The 19,902-nt window shown below is 43.8% G+C and overlaps 2 protein-coding genes across 2 annotated transcripts in view; one reads left to right on the forward strand and one right to left on the reverse strand.

Moving 5' to 3' along the window:
* The window catches only part of PRPF6 (pre-mRNA processing factor 6), a 43,737-nt gene extending 28,748 nt beyond the window's left edge, over positions 1–14,989 (forward strand). Inside the window, exons 19-21 of the mRNA XM_044296615.1 lie at positions 4,553–4,667; positions 12,448–12,574; positions 13,943–14,989. Coding sequence (XP_044152550.1) covers positions 4,553–4,667; positions 12,448–12,574; positions 13,943–14,095 — 395 coding nt within the window. The 3' untranslated portion in view covers positions 14,096–14,989. The remainder of the gene's footprint in view (positions 1–4,552; positions 4,668–12,447; positions 12,575–13,942) is intronic.
* SAMD10 (sterile alpha motif domain containing 10) overlaps positions 1–19,902 on the reverse strand; it is a 223,044-nt gene that overhangs the window by 149,747 nt on the left and 53,395 nt on the right. The gene's annotated exons all lie outside the window — the stretch shown is intronic.

Here is a 19,902-nt window from a genome sequence, read left to right on the forward strand (position 1 = left end):
AGATCTGAAGGGAGACTCTTCAATTGTAGCAGCACTAATGTGGCAAGGTCCTCCCTACATCTGAGGAACAATACTGGAAACAATGGGACTTGCGTGTTCCTTTCCTGGGAGAGTAGCCCCGCGAGGAATGGCTGTCTGAGATGGATGAGCTGCTCCAAACGGAACTGATGCTGGATAATGGGTACCGGGCGCTACAGTGGTATGTCACCCAATTGTGTCCATGGCTGGAGAACAATCATCCCACAGAGGGCTATGACTTTGACGGCCCGGGACTTATATTTGAGGCACTCCAGGAGGATAAGGACACATGAGTTTAGGAAGTTGGAACTCCCCAGTGAGCTCGGATTGAGGACTGATTTGGACTTTTTAGTTACACAAGAATGGTAGCTGGAACAGGCATACCAAAGACTGTTTGACATTGCTCAACAGCATGCCCCAGCAACCACAGATGTCATGGAACTACTAGTCCCAGCTGAAGAGCTGGAATCAGGGCATGGCACTGCTGACCTCTGCACAGCACCAAATGCACCTCTGAAACTCCAGGCAGCCGCTCTCCCCGACCCCAGGCCGATGCAGAGGAACTACTAGCCCCAGATGAAGAGTTGTCATCAGGGCAAAGCTCCACAGGCCTCTGCCTACAACAAAAGTGACCCTGGAGACTCTCTGCAAGGCCACCAAACTGGCAGTTTACTTCCCAGCAGAACAGCTGATGTAAAAATGGATACAGACAAAGACATGGCTAAGACACCCCTGGCAAGGTAAGTCACCTCAAGAGGAAATGTAGGAGTATATCCTGTCACAACCTCCCCAAATATGCTACTGTTATCTATAGTGGCAAAATTGCACAACTAGTATGAATCAAATAAACTGCCTTGATAATTGGTGACGAGTCATCTGTAGGAGGTCACAAACCCTAATGCAATGTCACAAATATGATGTACAGATGACACCAAAATACTGTCTTGCAATCTCATTAATCCATCACAATCTCTAGTGCACAATTGTAACTAAACAATGATACCAAACGTTCAATTCCACAAACAATTAACCCGACATAGACACAGTAGCCTAGGGTTAAGAATATCTACTCGGCTGTAATCACATAAATGGTCTCTAACATACCCAAGGACATAAGTCACTGCTAGGATGACGCCTCAATCATCTGGACCCCTGTGGTGTGGTGCGGACATAATGTCTGGGGAAGGTGGATGTGATGGGTTTACAGTTTTATCTGGTCACTTTCTGTATATGTTTGTGCAGTTGCTCAATAAAGGAGACTTTATTTCACCTACATTGAGTCTTGACTAGTGACTGCGGAAACTGGAAGCTACAGATCAGCGGTTTGCAATATATCCTGAACAAGGAAGAATACAGAGGCGGACATACTCTTCCTGAGTACTGGGGGGTCCGTCACAGGCACTAGCACCATATTCTCATCTGGTCCTGGTAACCTTAGTTGGGCTATGGCCTCCCCCCTATGAGGCAGCCTTGTGCTGGCCATAGATTTTATGGCTACTCTTGTTCCGTGCCCCTACTGCGTGACTCTGTCCCAGGGGGAGTATTTCTGTTCATCGCCCCCCTTCTAGGGGTGGAACCTTCTTGTTAGTTGTTGATGTGATTGTGCCTACATTTCCTTATCACAGGTAGCACTGTGCTCATGTTCTGCCATCACCAGGTGCGACAGATCCTCCAGGCCTTATATGTATGGTGTTCCTGAGGCGCTGGCTGACAGGTACTCTTATTCCCTATAGTGCTGTCATTTGCCCATACCATGACAGGTTTCAGCTGGTGGGTTTGCTCACTTCTCGTGGGTATTAGTACGGCTTTCGGTGCATATAATAACCTGCCGGTTTCGAGCCTTTACAGGTAGTGCATTGCCTCTACCTTCTACTACGATGACAGCATCAGCATTGCCTCTGTGTGGTAATCGAGGTTAGAGCAGTTGTAATGTCCTTGTTGTCACCCCTAGATGCTGGTTCCCTTCTGAACCACATCAGCCTTTTCTACTTCTACTTCTCTTTCGCAGGGCGAGTAGTTGCCATCTGTAGGGTGTCGGATCTAGCGGCTCTTGCCTGTCGATCGCCCTTCATCAGCGGGCATTTGGTTTGGATTCGCATCTATCTGTTTCAGACGTCCTCTTTCCGACGGACATATTTATTATTCGTCATTCTGGAGGGACCGAGACGAGGGCTGGCTGTCTCCAAAGTTTACATTTCCCGATGGATTTGTTTAGCTATTGTGCAAGCGTACCACATCATTGGACAGGCTCCACCCTTCCGGGTTACTGCTCATTTTGGTTGGGCAGTACATCATGGGGCTTCGGCCATTCAGGGATGCAGGGCGGCGGCCTGGTCGTCTGGGCACACTTTTCCAAGTTTTACAGAGTGCACACCTTTGCATCTTCTGACACTTCTCTGGGGCGTAGAGTTTTGCGGAAAGTGGTCCTCGGATTGGCAGGATGGCTTCTTCGTTTATGACCCACCCGGGGACTGCTCTAGAACATCCCAAGGTCAAGACTGTGTCCCCCAATGATACGGATGAGAAAACTCGATTTTTGTACTTTCCGTAAAATCTGTTTCTCTTGTGTTCATTGGGGGACACAGCTCCCACCCTGTATGTACATTACTGGTTCTCCTAGATGGGTTCTTCAGGATGACCCATCTCCGGTTTTCTTCCTTTTTATTATTGGCTGTTGGCTTCTCCTGACTGCTCCTCCTGCTTTTGTACAAACTGATTAATTCAGTGTCTGCAGGAGGGACATAGCTGAGAGGAGCTAACACTTTTTTTTGCTTAGTGTCTCCTCCTAGTGACAATAGCTATACCCAAGGTCAAGACTGTGTCCCCCCAATGAACGGAAGAGATACCATAAAATCTGTAAGTACAAAAATCTAGTTTTAGCACTGGAAATCTGATTGTCAGTAATATATACATAAGCTAAGCAAGTCAGGCAAAAAACATATATTTACTCTTTTCCCTAGTTCTGTTCTGACCCTTTGACATGCAGTTGCAGGGTGGAGTGTAACAACAATCTGAGTTTTTTTTCTCATGAATATTTGTTGGGTGTCTCTGCTCTGCAAGGGGAGTTAATAAAAGTGCTGCCCTGTCTGCAGTCTGACCGCTGGGATACTCATGTTGTTTGTGTAGGACAGGACCACAAGTCCCAGATGTACAGTACGGTGTCATTGCTGATACACACAGAACCTTCCCCCAACCTGTTCTTGTGCAGTGCTCTGCAGACACTTCTCATCGCCAGCAGAGGAGTACAGAGGAGAGAACTCCTCCTGTCTTTTTCAGCTCTACGTTTGCAGGGTGAGGAGAAAAGATACTGTGCACAGCATTTATCTCCTCAGTGCCTGGAGAAGAGGAATCTCTGCAGCTGCTCAGTACCCGAGGCAGATCCTCCAGCCCTGAGTCTGTGCTGCTTGTGATAGAAGGGGTTCAGCTTTGTTGAAGTATCCAGTGGGAGGGGAGACACAAGACAGCCAGCTCAGCCAGCATGTTTTTGTGGAATTCTCTGAGCCCACTAATCCATGTGGAAGGTACTCTCAACCAATTTGGGAATAAATCAATTTTTGCACAGTCTTTCCTGATGCTCATTGTCTTCCCTGAGGCGGATGAGATATTCCAGCAAGACATGTCACATGGCTAGAAATGTCTGACATTCCAAGTACTACCCTGGCCCCCTAATTCCCCAGACTTGAACCCAAATGAGCATCTGTGGGACCATCTTAATCGTCGCGTTCGCTCTATGGATCCTCCACCACGCACCCTCCAGCTGCTGGGGGATGCCCTGCAGTTTGAAGGCTCCAGATACCTGTGACAACCTACCAGGGCCTTACTTAATCACTCTCAGCCGTCTAGCTACCTCCGTGCTGCACACGGCGGTTACGCTGAATATTAGCTGGTGGTCATAATAATGTGACTCGACTGTGTATATACATGAAATAAAATATCACAGGTATACGTGTGTTTTCAAACCACCATACTGACCCACAAACTGTACTATAGAATCTTTTAAGTGATGAAATTGAATTGGTTGTTTTAATTCCCTATTAGAGGAAGGCTAGGTCACTAGGAAGCCTTGTTGGTAGAAGTTTATAATACAGGTTGTAACTCAAGATAAATACAGTGCATGCAGTGACTCCACCAGCAGAATGCTGAGTGCGGCTCTGGAGTGTAACACAGGATGTAACTGATGATCAGTACAGGATAAGTAATATATGTACACAGTGGTGCACATGTACTAATGTAAGTGCACAGATTTTGGCGTAAATTACGTTACTATGTGAATAGTGAGTGCAGCTCTGGAGTATAATGCTGTATGTACACAGTGACTTTTTATGAAATTTGTGTTCATGAATATGGTCTTGGTAGGGGTTTAGTGAATTGCTGCACTGGTTTAGTATAAAGGTTTTGTGGAGCAGAACCAGTCTTTTCAGAACAATGTTATGAGCTGCTTGAGAACTTGTACAACATTTTGTTTTTGCACGTACATTTGTATATACATATGTACATTTTTCCCTGAAACTTCAAGTTCTGCGTCTTTTCTTAGGCATCCTGTGGGCAGAAGCAATATTCCTAGAGGCTAGACCCCAGCGAAAGACCAAGAGTGTGGATGCTTTGAAGAAATGTGAGCATGACCCACATGTGCTGCTAGCGGTCGCCAAGTAAGTGCACCTAACTGTTGTATACAGCATATTTTGTGATCACACACAATGCAGTTTATTTTAACAGGAACCCTCCTCGCTACTAGAGTGTAAAGGCCACTTTGCACATACATGTTTTACGACTGAGATTTATTTAAAGGGGGTCTGCATAACTCAGTTGGTCCCGCAAACACACCTGAATTACACGTTACACTCTTTACAATAATGTTTGTAATGTACAGTGATCCCTCAGGATACAATATTTTCAACATAGAGTTGTGTTCAAAATAATAGCAGTCAGACATCACTAACCTGATCAATCACAGTTTTTGGTAGAAATTATATTTCTACATGGCAAATAATTTACTAGCAGGTGTAGTAGAGTAATAGAAATCCAACAGTCATGACATGCATGCTGCTGATTCTGTGTAATTGAGTCACTAATTGAAAGGGGCATATTCAAAATGAATGAGGTCATTCATTCTTTGGAAAACAGGTGGCAATTATTGCCCTCATTTAAGGAAGGAAGGCAGCAAATGTTGTGCATGCTGGTTACAGTGCATTTCTCTCTGATATTCTGAGGAAACTGGGTCGTTCAGACATTGTTCAGAAGAGCAGCATACCTTGATTAAAAAGTTGATTGGAGAGGGGAAAGCTATAAAGAAGTGCAGAAAATGATGGGCTACTCAGCTAAAATGATCTCAAATGCTTTAAAATGGTAACCAAAACCTGTAAGACATGGAAGAAAGTGAAAAACTACCGTTCAAATGGATAGAAGAATAGCCAAAATGGCAAGGTCTAAAGGTACCTGTGAGTACTGTTACAATTAGAAGACGCCTATGTGAAGCCAAACTATTTGCAAGAAGCCCCCGCACTGTTGAAAAGAAGACATGTGCTGAAGAGGCTACAATTTGCCAAAGAGCACAATTGACCGGCCTAAAGAGACATTTTGTGAACTGATGAAAGTAAGATTGTTCTTTTTTGGGTCTAGTGGCCGGAGACAGTTTGTCAGACGACCCCAAACACTGAATTCCAGCCACGGTACACTGTGAAGCATGGTGGCACAAGCATTGTGATATGGGGATGTTTCACATACTACGGTGTTGGGCCTATTTATCGCATACCAGGGATCATGGATCAGTTTGAATACATCAGAATACTTGAAGAGGTCACGCTGCCTTATGCTGAAGAGGAAATGCCCTTGAAATGGGTGTTCCAACAAGACAACGACCCCAAACACACCAGTAAACGTGCAACATCTTGGTTCCAGACCAACAAAATTTATGTTATGGAGTGGCCAGCCCAATACCCGGATCTTAATCCAATAGAAAACTTGTGGGGTGACATAAAAATGCAGTTTCTGAGGCAAAACCAAGAAATAAAAAACTGTGGAATGTAGTCCAATCATCCTGGGCTGGAATACCTGTTCACAGGTGCCAGAAGTTGGTTGACTCCATGCAACACAGATGTACAGCAGTTCTCAGAATCACTTAACTAATATTTAGTTGTATAACCACTGTTTCTAAGGAAAGCTAAATATTCAAACATTTTTCACTTTTATATAGTGAATGTTTGTAAAGAAGTATACAAACACTGCTATTTTTTTGAACAGTCTAATATTCACTTTTCAATTTTTTTGGAGGAACAACACATTTGGATTAGAATGTGTAGTGTTACCAATGCATTTGTGTGTATGGAAATAAAAGCCATTAGAAGGATTTTGAGCTTTATTCACTTTTATTAAACATGGTCTTTACTGACTCATCGTAAGTTGAAACCAGCCTCAACATACAATGCCTCATACTCGGATCCAACCAATCAAGGCCACTTCTCTGGTAAAATAGCTGGATTAGTTGCTAGTTAGTATATGGCCACTAAAGAAGGAGCTGGATAGACTCCGAAACGTGTCTGGTTGCAATAAGGACATTTATAAAATCCAGGACCTACTTAAAAGAATCCATTATTCTGTTGAAAAAAATACCGCTTATTCTGGAGAAGCAAAGAAAAGCATGGAGCGCTCCACGGACAATATTGGTATGATCCTATGAAAACTCCGGCAGTTTAACATAGTCAGGTCCATTAATATTGGGACATTGACACAATTCTAACATTTTTGGCTCTTTACACCACCACAATGGATTTGAAATGAAACAAACAAGATGTACTTTAACTGCAGATGGTCAGCTTTTAATTCGAGGGTATTTACATCCAAATCAGGTGAACGGTGTAGGAATTACAACAGTTTGCATATGTGCTCCCACTTGTTAAGGGACCAGAATTAATGGGACAATTGGCTTCTCATCTGTTCCATGGCCAGTTGTGTGTTATTCCCTTATTATCCCAATTACAATGAGCAGATAAAAGATCCAGAGTTCATTTCAGGTGTGCTATTTGCAATTGGAATCTGTTGCTGTCAACTCTCAAGATGAGATCCAAAGATCTGTCTCTATCAGTGAAGCAAGCCATCATTAGGCTGGAAAAACAAAACAAACCAATCAGAGAAAGCAAAAACATTAGGCGTGGCCAAAACAACTGTTTGGAACAGTCTTAAAAAGAAGGAATCCATCGGTGAGCTCAGCAACACCAGAAGACCACGGAAAACAACTGTGGTGGATGACCGAAGAATTATTTCGCTGGTGAAGAAAACACCCGTCACAACAGTTGGCCAGATCAAGAACACTCTCCAGGAGGTAGGTGTATGTATGTCAAAGTCAACAATCAAGAGAAGACTTCACCAGAGTGAATACAGAGGGTTCACCACAAGATGTAAACCATTGGTGAGCCTCAAAAACAGGAAGGCCAGATTAGAGTTTGCCAAGCGACATCATCTAAAAAATCCTTCACAGTTTTTCAAGCAACATCCTATGGACAGATGAGACCAAGATCAACCTGTACCAGAGTGATGGGAAGAGAAGAGTATGGAGAAGGAAAGGAACTGCTCATGATCCTAAGCATACCACCTCATCAGTGACGCATGGTGGTGGTAGTGTCATGGCGTGGGAATGTATTGCTGCCAATGGAACTGGTTCTCTTGTATTTATTGATGATGTGACTGCTGACAAAAGCAGCAGTATGACTTCTGAAGTGTTTTTCGGGCAATATTATCTGCTCATATTCAGCCAAATGCTTCAGACGACGCTTCACAGTGCAGCTGAACAATGACCCAAAGCATGCTGCAAAAGCAACCAAAGAGTTTTTTTAAGGGAAAGAACTGGAATGTTATGCAATGGCCAAGTCAATCACCTGACCTGAATCCGATTGAGCATGCATTTCACTTGCTGAAGACAAAACTGAAGGGAAAATGCCCCAAAAACAAGCAGGAACTGAAGACAATTGCAGTAGAGGCCTGGCAGAGCGTTACCCGGGATGAAACCCAGCGTCTGGTGATGTCTATGCGTTCCGGACTTCAGGCTGTAATTGACTGCAAAGGATTTGCAACCAAGTATTAAAAAGTGAAAGTTTGATTTATGATTATTATTCTTTCCATTACTTTTGGTCCCCTAACAAGTGGGAGCACATATGCAAACTGTTGTAATTCCTACACCGTTCACCTGATTTGGATGTAAATACCCTCAAGGTAAAGCTGACAGTCTGCAGTTAAAGCACATCTTGTTAGTTTCATTTCAAATCCATAGTGGTGGTGTATAGAGCCAAAAATGTTAGCATTGTGTCGTTGTCCCAATATTTATGGACCTGACTGTAGCTTGCTGTAACACATGGGACGTTGAGATTGGGCTACGATACCACGTGAGCCATTGCGATTCAGCAAGGGCCACTGCAGTATAGACATCACCCGCGCCCAGTGAAGGGAAGCGGAGGTAAAGGTGAGCGGGATTGTGTCACCACGTGGGACGCCATGGTTGGGGCTCTTTCACACTTGCGTTCTTTTCTTCCGGCATAGAGTTCCGTCGTCGGGGCTCTATGCCGGAAGAATCCTGATCAGTTTTATCCTAATGCATTCTGAATGGAGAGAAATCCGTTCAGGATGCATCAGGATGTCTTCAGTTCCGGACCGGAAAGTTTTTTGGCCGGAGAAAATACCGCAGCATGCTGCGCTTTTTGCTCCGGCCAAAAATCCTGAAGACTTGCCGCAAGGCCGGATCCGGAATTAATGCCCATTGAAAGGCATTGATCCGGATCCGGCCTTAAAGGGGTTCTGCACTTTGCTTTAACTGATGATCTATCCTCTGGATAGATCATCAGCTTCTGATCGGCGAGGGTCCGACACCCAGGGCCCCCATTGATCAGCTGTTTGAGAAGGCAGCGGCGCTCCAGCAGCGCCGCGGCCTTCTCGCTGTTTACCACTGGCCCAGTGACGTCACGACTAGTATCACTAGCCTGGGCGGGGCTAAGCTCCATTCGAGTGAACAGAGTTTAGCCCCGCCCACGCTAGTTGATACTAGTCGTGATGTCACTCGGCCGTCGGTAAACAGTGAGAAGGCCGCGGCGCTGCTGGAGCGCAGCTGCCTTCTCTAACAGCTGATTGGCGGGGGTCCCGGGTGTCTGACCCCCGCCGATCAGAAGCTGATGATCTATCCAGAGGATAGATCATCAGTTACAACAAAGTGCAGAACCCCTTTAAGCTAAGCGTCGTTTCGGCGCATTGCCGGATCCGACGTTTAGCTTTTTCTGAATGGCTGCCGGGACGCTAAAGTCCTGGCAGCCATGGTAAAGTGTAGTGGGGAGCGGGGGAGCAGCATACTTACCATCCGTGCGGTTCCCGGGGCGCTCCAGAGTGACGTCAGGGCGCCCCAAGCGCATGGATCACGTGATCGCATGGCACGTCATCCATGCGCATGGGGTGCTCTGACGTCATTCTGGAGCGCCCCGGGAGCCACACGGACTGTAAGTATACTGCTCCCCGCTACTACTATGGCAACCAGGACTTTAATAGCGTCCTGGCTGCCATAGTAACACTGAAAGCATTTTGAAGACGGATCCGTCTTCAAATGCTTTCAGTTCACTTGCGTTTTTCCGTATCCGGCGTGTAATTCCGGCAAGTGGAGTACACGCCGGATCCGGACAACGCAAGTGTGAAAGAGGCCTTAGTGAACAGCAACAGTGAGTACATGATATTTACCAACAATATGGACATACTGCTAAAGAGGAACTATTAATAACCTAAAGGCGGATGGAGAAAATAATATAACGTGAATTGTGGATATAAAAAACCTATGACTCTATATCGGTGAACATACAATATACCAACATGTGCAAATAACACATTTATAAATATGGACTATTTGAACTGAAAATGAGGGGAATTATTATCAATAAGCTTGAAATAATAAACCACAACGTTATATGGCTGCTGTATATACTGCATTGCACTATATATTGCCAACAGTTATACATACAGCCATATATAGATTTTTTTTTAGCCAAGTCGCGGACTTTTTATTGTGTTGCTGTATAATTTTTAAGGAATGTGTGATATTAAACCATTTTTATTGGACATAAATGCCTATGGGTGGTCCCAAATGAAGAGTGCCTGTCTATAGCTATACATATTGGTACTGTTTGTGACAGGGTGAGTCATACAGACAGAGCACCTTGTTCAGGGCAGCCAAGGTGGTGAGCCGCTAATATAATTTTATTAGTTGCTAGTTAGCAGCTATTCCTGACTGTTATATGTAAGGACTTGTTTTATCTATCTTGGTTATCTGCTTATTTTTCTTAAATCTTTATTTTATCTTCGATGACATTTTGGGGCTTTGGAACCGATGACTCCACTTACAATGGTTTCAACATACAATTATCGCCCTGGAATCAATTAATATTGTAACTTGAGGGACCACTGTACTTACTGTTCTGAAGTTGCGTGGGTACTTCTGTATTGCTGTGTATTAAAGGGAACCTGTCATCAACTTTATGCTGACTTCACTGAAGGCAGCATAAAATAGTGACCGAAATGCTGATTTCAGCGGTGTGTCGCTCATGAGCTAAGTGTTTGCTGAGAACCTGCATCATAATCATTGAAGCACAGGCCTTGAAAAGAGTCACGGCTTCCTGAGAAGAGTCATGGTTATTTATAATCTCCTGCTCTCTCACCCATCTGCTGATTATTGGCAGTTCTCTCCTAGAGAGAAAGGGAGACAACTAGGTAGAAGACTGTCAGACATCAGCAGGTGGGCAGGGAGAGCAGGAATTTATGAATAACCATGACTCTTTTCAGGTGGCCGTGACTTTTTTCCAGGCCCAGTCTGCAATGATTGCGATGTTGGTTCTTGGCAACCACTTACTTTTAACTTTTTTAAATGACAAACCTCTGAAATCAACTCACCTGTCTACTTTATGTTGCCGTTGGTATGGACAGCATAAGGTTGATAACAGATTCCCTGTCACCTGGATTTTTGGTATAGAGCTGAGGATATGGGCTGCTAGATTGCCGCTAGCACATCCACAATACCCAGTCCCCATAGCTCTCTGTGCTTTTATTGTGTAAAAAAAACAATTTTGTGTGTGTATGTGTATATATATATATATATATATATATATATATATATATATATATATATATATATAATGAGGCTACTAATGTTTCCGGAGCCCAGCCACGCCCACTGTGAAGGAGCCCAGCACCGCCGTAGTGTCTGCATAGTGTTCATTCCCTGTGCTGGCATCAGCCTCTGGGAACGAATGCGCATGCGCTGGCTCACACATCGCGAGATTATGGCGCTTTAGCTTTGTGACCTTGGGGAGCAAGGAGGAGTGTTGGAGGATGCGGGGTGGTGCTGGGCTCCTTCACAGTGGGTGTGGCTGGGCTCCGAGTCGGAGAACGCTGGACTCCTCTCAAGCATGGAGGAGACAGGACTCATCTAAGGTTAATTTACATATCTATAAAATCTTAGTTTTTTTGACACAATAACAGCACACAGAGCTATGGGGACTGGGTATTGCGGATGTGCTAGCGGCGATCTAGCAGCCCATGTCCTCAGCTCTATACACAAAATCAGGTGACAGGTTCCCTTTAAGCCTGTAAATGTAAAACTTACAGAAGTCTTCTTTAGGCCCTGATTGCAGAGAGCTGATGGGCTTCCATGGCAATCGATTTTCTTAGGTCACCCAACGGGGTAACAGAGGTCCAGTAGCTCTCTATTTATATAACTACCAAGATGCAACCATCTTTATAGATCGCAGAATCTCAGGGTTAAAGGGGTTGTCCGGGTACAGAGCTGAACCCTGACATGTCCCCATTTTCACCCAGGCAGCCCCCCCTGACTTGAGCATCGGAGCAGTTCATGCTCCGATGCTCTCCTTTGCGCGCAGGGCAAATGCATTTTCTGGAGTTCCGGTGACGTACCAGGCTCTCCATAGGGCTGCCAGGCGGAGGCTTCCGCCCAGCAGTGTGCCCGGTAATCGTCACTGGCACTGATGGGTGGAAACTTCTGCCCGGCAATGTGTTATTGTAAATAAGAGCCCTTGCAAAGGAGAGCATCGGATATGTAATGCTTCGATGCTAACATCAGGGGTGCTGCCTGGGTGAAATTATGGGTATGTCCGGGTTCAGCTCAGAACCCGGACAAACCCTTTAAGTAAATGATCAGTATCCGTCGTTGCAGCAGTTTTTATTTGTGGTGGAATCTGCTGGTGCAGTGTTTGATTGTTTGGCAGCCATTTAAATGAAAGTGACTGTACTACATGGTTGACCATAGTCTTCCATTTCGATGGGCACTTTTTGCAGCTACCCTCTGCTAAGACTGAGGAAAGCCTTGATTGTTTTCTTTTCTGGTGAACGTGCTGGGGATTCTAAATGCTGCTTTTTTTTATACCCGTATTCATTTTCACTTCTTACTTACAGACTGTTCTGGAGTGAACGGAAAATTTCTAAGGCCCGGGACTGGTTCCACCGCACTGTGAAGATTGATTCTGATCTGGGTGATGCCTGGGCAACTTTCTACAAATTTGAGCTTCAGCATGGTACAGAGGTGAGTGCTTTCTTCAGACGACGTACTGTTTCTCAGTGGTATCTTCCCGTGGGTAGCCCCTTCTCATATGCTTATGTCTGATATGCCACCCATAACTGATCTGACTGATGGCAGACAGTGGAGCAAATGTACTAGTATGATTGCGCATAGACCTTGCCATAAAATATTCCAAATTTGGGAGAGTTATCAAAACTGGTATAAAGGAAAACTGGCCTAGTTGCTGATATCAGCCAATCAGATTCTACCTTTCATTTTTCAAAGGAGTTAAAAAAAAACAATTAAATGTGGAATGTGATTGGTTGTCATGGGCAACTAAGCCAGTTTTCATTTATATCAGTTTTGATAAATCTCCCCCATAATGTTGCATCAGGTTTTAGACCTATGTATAAAGCAAATGGGCAAAACCATTGCACTCATTTTTTATGCAAAGTAAGTCACCCAATAATAGGTGTAAAGTTAGACTTCCTGTAATTTAAACTCCGTTCCATTCATCTCAGTGGGATTGTCTTGTAGATAAGGACATGGATTTATGCAGGATTTGTTCTGATGCATAGGGCAGTCGCAGAAAACTCTGCAACAAATCTGCCACGTGTGAATATACCCTAAAGTCTTCCCATCCAAATGGCTGTCCTGAAAATTCTGTATTAATATTCAACAAACTCGTATATCTTGACAAAACATCAGAGCAGTGGAAGTATATATCCTACATGATGAAAAGGGCAACCGTGAGAATGAGGAGGTGGAGAAATGTGTGGGTTAAATACAACCAGCCAAGTGTACTTGTCTCTGCTGTGCCCACATTATACACGGCTCTTTTTCAGGGGTTACCACCACCATGTAATCCAGTGGTGGTCATGCTTGCACACTATAGGAAAAAACGCTGGCCCCTCTGGTGGCCGGAACCATGAGAGTTCACATGGGCATGTATGTGCAGAGTGGTAGTAACCCCTGGAAACGAGCAGTGTATAACGTGATGGAAAATGAATCAAGCCAGCAAAGGAAGCAATATGGACAATCGCAATACATTAGTAAGTGCCTTGTATTAACTTTCTCTACATGATAAATGCCATTTGGAGAACAGAGACCACCTCTTAGATAGCTGTAGATAGTGTATGTGATCTAGCTGTCCTTTCAGATATTATAATTTTTCCACTCCATGGGCAGACATGTACCGTGGCCCTGTACTTTGTACTTGGTTAATGATGTGATCCCATTTTGGCAATAGAGAGACTAGCACACAGAACTGTCTGAACCCTGTTCTTGTAAATGGAAACACTGGCTTCACAAACAGCTTAAAAGAAAGTGCAGTGACATTTCAGAATTTCTAGAATTAGATTTTTTTTTTTCATTTTTTTCTCTCCACATTAGGAGCAACAGGAGGAGATCAGGAAGCGATGTGAGAATGCTGAGCCACGGCACGGGGAGCTGTGGTGTGCCGTATCCAAGGACATCAAGAACTGGCAGCATAAACTGGGAGAAATTCTCACTTTAGTGGCATCAAAAATAAAGAATACATTCTAAGCCACCGTCAATTAGCTGTACATAACTCTGCCCCCAGTATATTATGTTTTGTATTACGGTGTTTTTTGTTTTTTATCGCTGTTGGTAGAGTGTAATACCAATCCATATTTCCAGCCATTGTGAGTAGAGGACACTGATAAGTCTTGCAATGAATTTTTGGATTTTCTATGAAAATTCGGAATTATTGGAATCAGTTATGTGTACAAAGGTGGGTAATGTATGGCATCAACCCAGAACTTCTTTTTGTTAAAGATCTTGTGTCCTCAGTGTTATACTTTTAATAACCACTTGTGGTCAGCAGTGATCACCCACTTCTTTAGGCTAGTTTAGATGGGCCATGTGATGTAAAGTTGCTGCACTCAGCCTTTATGCTACCCATTTGCTGTCTAAAATTTGAAAGTACTGTCTATATGGCTTAAAGGTGTTGTCCAATGTTGACTTTCTTTTAATTCCATCCTACTGTACCTGTAAAGGGAAGTATGTTTACCTGCTCCCCGCTGCTCGATTCCAGCTCTGTGGTTAAACTCCCTGTGTGGACGGGGTCACCTGCTGCTCTGCAGCCAGTCACTGGCCTCAGTGGTGACGTTGCTCCAAGCGGCATGTGACAAAACAGTCTTGAGGACACATCACCGCTGAGGCCAGTCATTGGCTGCCACTGTGCATGTGGGCAGCAGAAGTGCTGTGAATACAGGTCAGGACCGACAGAGCCAGGTCAGAGCAATGGAGAGCAGGTAAGTATATTTCACAGGGATCAGGGTAGATTTAAGTAAAATAAATTAAAATCAACATTGGACAACCCCTTTAAGGATCCTCCCCTCACATAGGCATTCTGCATAATGTGATTATAATGTGTAAAGTGGTGATCATTAAATACAGATCTTTTTATGTAACTTATTTTTTGTGTGATTATTGTATTAAGGTTTGAGTTTTTAGAAGATGGTGGTAAACTTTGCTTCCAGGTAAGAATGCACAATAAAGAGCCACTCAACCTAAAATGTACCCTCCTGTATAGAAGTTCAGTGGATGCAGTAATGGGGGGTACTGCAGTCAAAGTATCTGGCCGGAAGTTGTATGATAAATAAATGCAGTAAATTTCTCCATACTGATGGTATGATTTTTTTTGCATGGAATTTAACCCCTTCAACCCCCATGACGTACCCGTATGTCACAGTGGTTGAGATAATGTATAGAGCGTCTGCTGTAGTGAGCCTGCTCCATACACGACGGGTAGCGGCTGTATCATACAGCAGACACCCGGCCGCAATGACTGGGAACTGCGATCCCGTGACAGAACCCTGTCATTTAACCTCTGAGGTACCATGATCAACACTGATCAAAGCACATGAGGTAAACCAAAGGAATGCGGTTCCCCCTGCCTTCCGATCGGAGCCCCCGCAGTGAAATCGTGAGGCTTTGATCAGTTACCATCGCATCCTGGACGCTTGTGAAACCTTCCAGACCTACCATTGTAAGCTCTCTGTTGCTGTGTGGACAGGGAGCTTGTGAAAATCCTAATCGCCCTAATAGATCTTGAATAGGACAAGGGATCAAAAGATTCCGGCTTTTAGCCCCCTAAGGGGACTAAGTTATTAAATAAAAAGTAAAAAAAAAAAAAAAAAGTTTGTCGTCCCCTACTTTCCATATTAAAAAATAAACATATCTGGTATCGCCGCGTCCAAAAATGTCTGAATTATTAAAATATTTAAAATAAAAATTCCTGTGAGGTGAAAGCCTTCATACACCTCTGTAGACAGAAATATTCAAAAAAAATATGGCTGTCAGAAAATTGAGATTTTTTTTATTATTTTTTTTGAAGTAGTAAAACAAAAAAAAAATCCTATACAAGTTTGGGATCGCTATATTCGTTTTGAGACACTGAATAATAACGTCATGTCCTATTTAGCGCACAGTTAATGCTCTGATATCAAAACCCCAAAAACCTTGTTGGGATTTATGTATTTATCTTTTCAATTTAACCCCACAAAGAATGTTTTTCCCATTTCAATAACAGACATGGTAAATTAAATGGTGTATAAATCACAGAAAAAAATGCACCAAACAGATATGCCACTGACTATACTAGCTAGTCATACAAGAAGATATTAAAAGCTGAGACTTTTGCCAATATATTCCTGTCAGGAACATATCTGAGCCCATCATGCACCACGTCATGGTCTCTCAGCATGGCAAGGGTCCTACCACTACACCAACTATGGTGTGAACACGGTCTGAAGGTGATGAAATCCAGCTCACAGCCAAGCTTCCACACAACCGCATAGCAGGACAACTAATGCAATGTGAATAAAGCAAGACTAAGCCACACCCATATCAGACCGTGTGATGGAGGTCACCAGGTGCAAAAGAATGCTTAAATGTCAGGTAAAGGCACATTCAATACATATAAAACAAAATCTCAGAAATATAGTGGCAAATATGGGGGAACTGCTCAAACCCCAAACACTGTAGCGTGTTTCTCATTGGGGGAGCAGTCCCACTGCAGCGAACGACCATCCCCAGCAAAAAATGCGTACAATGGAGGATGCCGGCGCGGTCCTCATGCACCACAAAGGCATCCTACACAAAACTGAGCATTGTGCGGATGTAAATATAATTATATAAATCACAGAAAAAAAATGCACCAAACAGATATGCCACTGACTATACTAGCTAGTCATAAAAGCAGATATTAAAAGCTGAGACTCGGCTTTTAATATCTGCTTGTATGACTATATAAAAAAAGAGTCCAAGGCAGCACTGCTTGTATGACTAGCTAGTATAGTCAGTGGCATATCTGTTTGGTGCATTTTTTTCTGTGATTTTATATAATTATATTTACATCCGCACAATGCTCCGTTTTGTGTAGGATGCCTTTGTGGTGCATGTGGACCGCGCCGGCATCCTCCATTGTACGCATTTTTTGCTGGGGATGGTCATTCGCTGCGGTCCACATGTGGTGGGACTGCTCCCCCAATGAGAAACACGCTACAGTGTTTTGTGTTTGAGCAGTTCCCCCATATTTGCCACTAAATTTCTGTGATTAAATTAAATGGCGTCCTTAAAAAATAAAACTTTATCCTGCAAAAAATAAGCCCTCGTATGTTTATATGAACGGAAAATTAAAAGTTATGGCTATTGAAATGTGGGGATGATAAAACAAATGCAAAACCAAAAATTGGCCTGGTACTTAAGGGGTTAAGGCATACTTTGTGCATTAGGGCTGTTTCACACGAGCGGATGCCGTGCGTGGCATCCGCTCCGTGAAAGAGTGCCAAGACCCGATGCAGACTGCAGAGGCACGGAGCATTAACATGAGTGATAATGCTCTGTGCCTCTCTGTGACCTCTTTACTACGAAATCACAGTGACAACTGTGATTTCGTAGTAAAGAGATCACAGAGAGGCATGGAGCATTATCAGTCATGTTAATGCTCCGTGCCTCTGCAGTCTGCATCGGGTCTTGGCACTCTTTCACGGAGCTGATGCCACGCACGGCATCTGCTCGTGTGAAACAGCCCTTAGGTGACCTTTCAGAATAAGCAGTCAGGTATGTGTTAATGAGGAATAATACTATATCGGGCCGTTACACGACTTGTAACCTGCACCCCCCTCTGCAGGATCTCTGTTTTCCCAAAGCCAGTGAGACTAGCTGTCGTAATGTCTCCCACACATAGGACATGAAGAAAACAGGAGATCCTGTTCGTCTATCTCTCTGTAGTATGCCCTACAGCATGGAGGATATAATACAGCAGTAATGAGCAGTGTAGCTGTAAATCCAGCACTGAGGTGAGACAGTAAAACACTTTCTAGTTGCTGCGGAAGCATCTGTGTCCCTCCAGAAGCAAATCTTCCGCTCTCTCCAAAGACTTCTATCAGGATTATATGGCCTGATCCCTCAGTGAGCTATTAATCCACCATGTCTTTGCATAGAATAGGTTTAGCAGTGAATTGAGATTAAATAATAAATTCAAGAGGAGATGAAAAGTGTTTCATAAGTGGGGAGTAAGACCTATAGATATATCCAATATATAACAGTTTCTATAGACTATAGTTTGTAATATTGATTTATGTAAAGTTCCTTTTAGAGTCCCCTGTTTAGTGCAAATGGATAGTGACAACAGATGTTTTTGTTGTCCGATCTTTCTCAATATGACATACAATGGACTTTGTTACAGTGCTGTATTATGTCCACTCTGTCACCAGGTGGAGCACTTCCCCCTAGGCAGTGACTGTCATGCTAGTTATGTGCCAGGCATGCAGCACTGGATGAGCGTCTCACATGCTGTAATTGTGGCTTTATTTGTGAGCCTGGGGACAGCTGTATGTTACTGATCAGGGGGGCGATGGGGAACACAGGCGCTGGAATGTCTATAAATTTATGTTCTGTCTCCATGTCACCCCCTTTCCTTTCATTCCTGTCACAGCAGCTCTTCTATATATGGAGTATTGGAACTGGATTGTCAGCCTTGCGTAACTGTCTGTGCCATGCTGTGTCTTAACCCCTTCAGTCCAGGCAGTGGCATCCTGGGGATATGTCTGTGGCCAGAAACCATTTTGTGTTCTGTATGCACGGATGTTGCAAGAAAACCATGAAGATGGTAGGTTACCTGCAGTCCTATGTAAAAGATACCAAACTGCTGCATTTGGAGCTGGGTCAAGGTTTTGGAGTCGCCTTTTATTTTGTATGTCCACACTGCCCACTTTGCTTGTATTGGATTGTTGCATAGGGGTCCCCAGAAATATGGGTGCCCTGTTGCAGCTCCACTGGCACTATCGGTACACAAATGCTGTGATCAGAAACAATCAGAATGTAAATGATTAAAGTGCATGTTTATATAAGTATTTATCTGTGTAACAAAACAGATGTAGCAGAGCGGTCCTGGTCATAAAGGATCTGCTGGCTAACAGAGGGATTCTTAGCAGCAGACACCCTTCTTTATGGTTCCGCTATGCCCTAATACAATTTGGGCATCTCTGGTGATCTGATTATATTGTGCTTTTAACTCTTTGCTGCCAAGTTGTAATAATAAGGTTAACCTGCAGTCCTAGGTAAAACTCTAGATATCATATGATGGAGGACTATGCCAAAGGACAAACTTGGCTCTGCTACTTCTACATAGCTTTATTACATCATTGTGGAATCAACAGTGTCCTATTCCTGATTGCATCTTCCACTTACTGGGGCAGAGGGTCTCCATGTGTATAGGGTCCCTCAGTGCAACATTTGCAACTGGTACTCCATTATTAATGGGAATGCAAACAGTTCTCGATGAAGCATGTTTGCCCCACTACCATATCGGGCACCCTGTGCTATCAGACCGCATGTGTTTTTTTGCTCCCCTCCTAAGGGAACCTATTGGTTGTCAGTGAGCGAATGTGGAAGATATGATGCAGGAGGAGGGAAGGAAGGAGGAAATGTAGAGAGCGGGAGAGGAGGTGGTGAGGTCATAAACCTGCCTGAAATTTGAGAAAAACAAGCGGAAATATAAAGGTCTATTAATAGTTGGCGGGGGTCAGTGAGGGAGACGAAACAGAACAGGAGTCTGGGATGACCAGGGAAAGCTGGGTGGTATCGAAGATGGTATAGATGAGAGTGGTGCAATCATGGGGTCAAGATCAGATCTCATTACTATTCCTCAGAGGCTGACACCCAGCTTTCCCAGAATTCAAACAGTTCTTTATATCTTTCTAGCTAAGGGGCTGTCCAGATTGTATTTTTGCTGTACATTTAACGTATACATAAGGGTATGTTTAAATCATGTTCGTGTTTAACATATACACGAAACGTATACGATAAATGGAGTAGAATCC

Source organism: Bufo gargarizans, chromosome 6, assembly GCF_014858855.1.
Source record: "Bufo gargarizans isolate SCDJY-AF-19 chromosome 6, ASM1485885v1, whole genome shotgun sequence".
Lineage (NCBI taxonomy): Eukaryota > Metazoa > Chordata > Amphibia > Anura > Bufonidae > Bufo > Bufo gargarizans.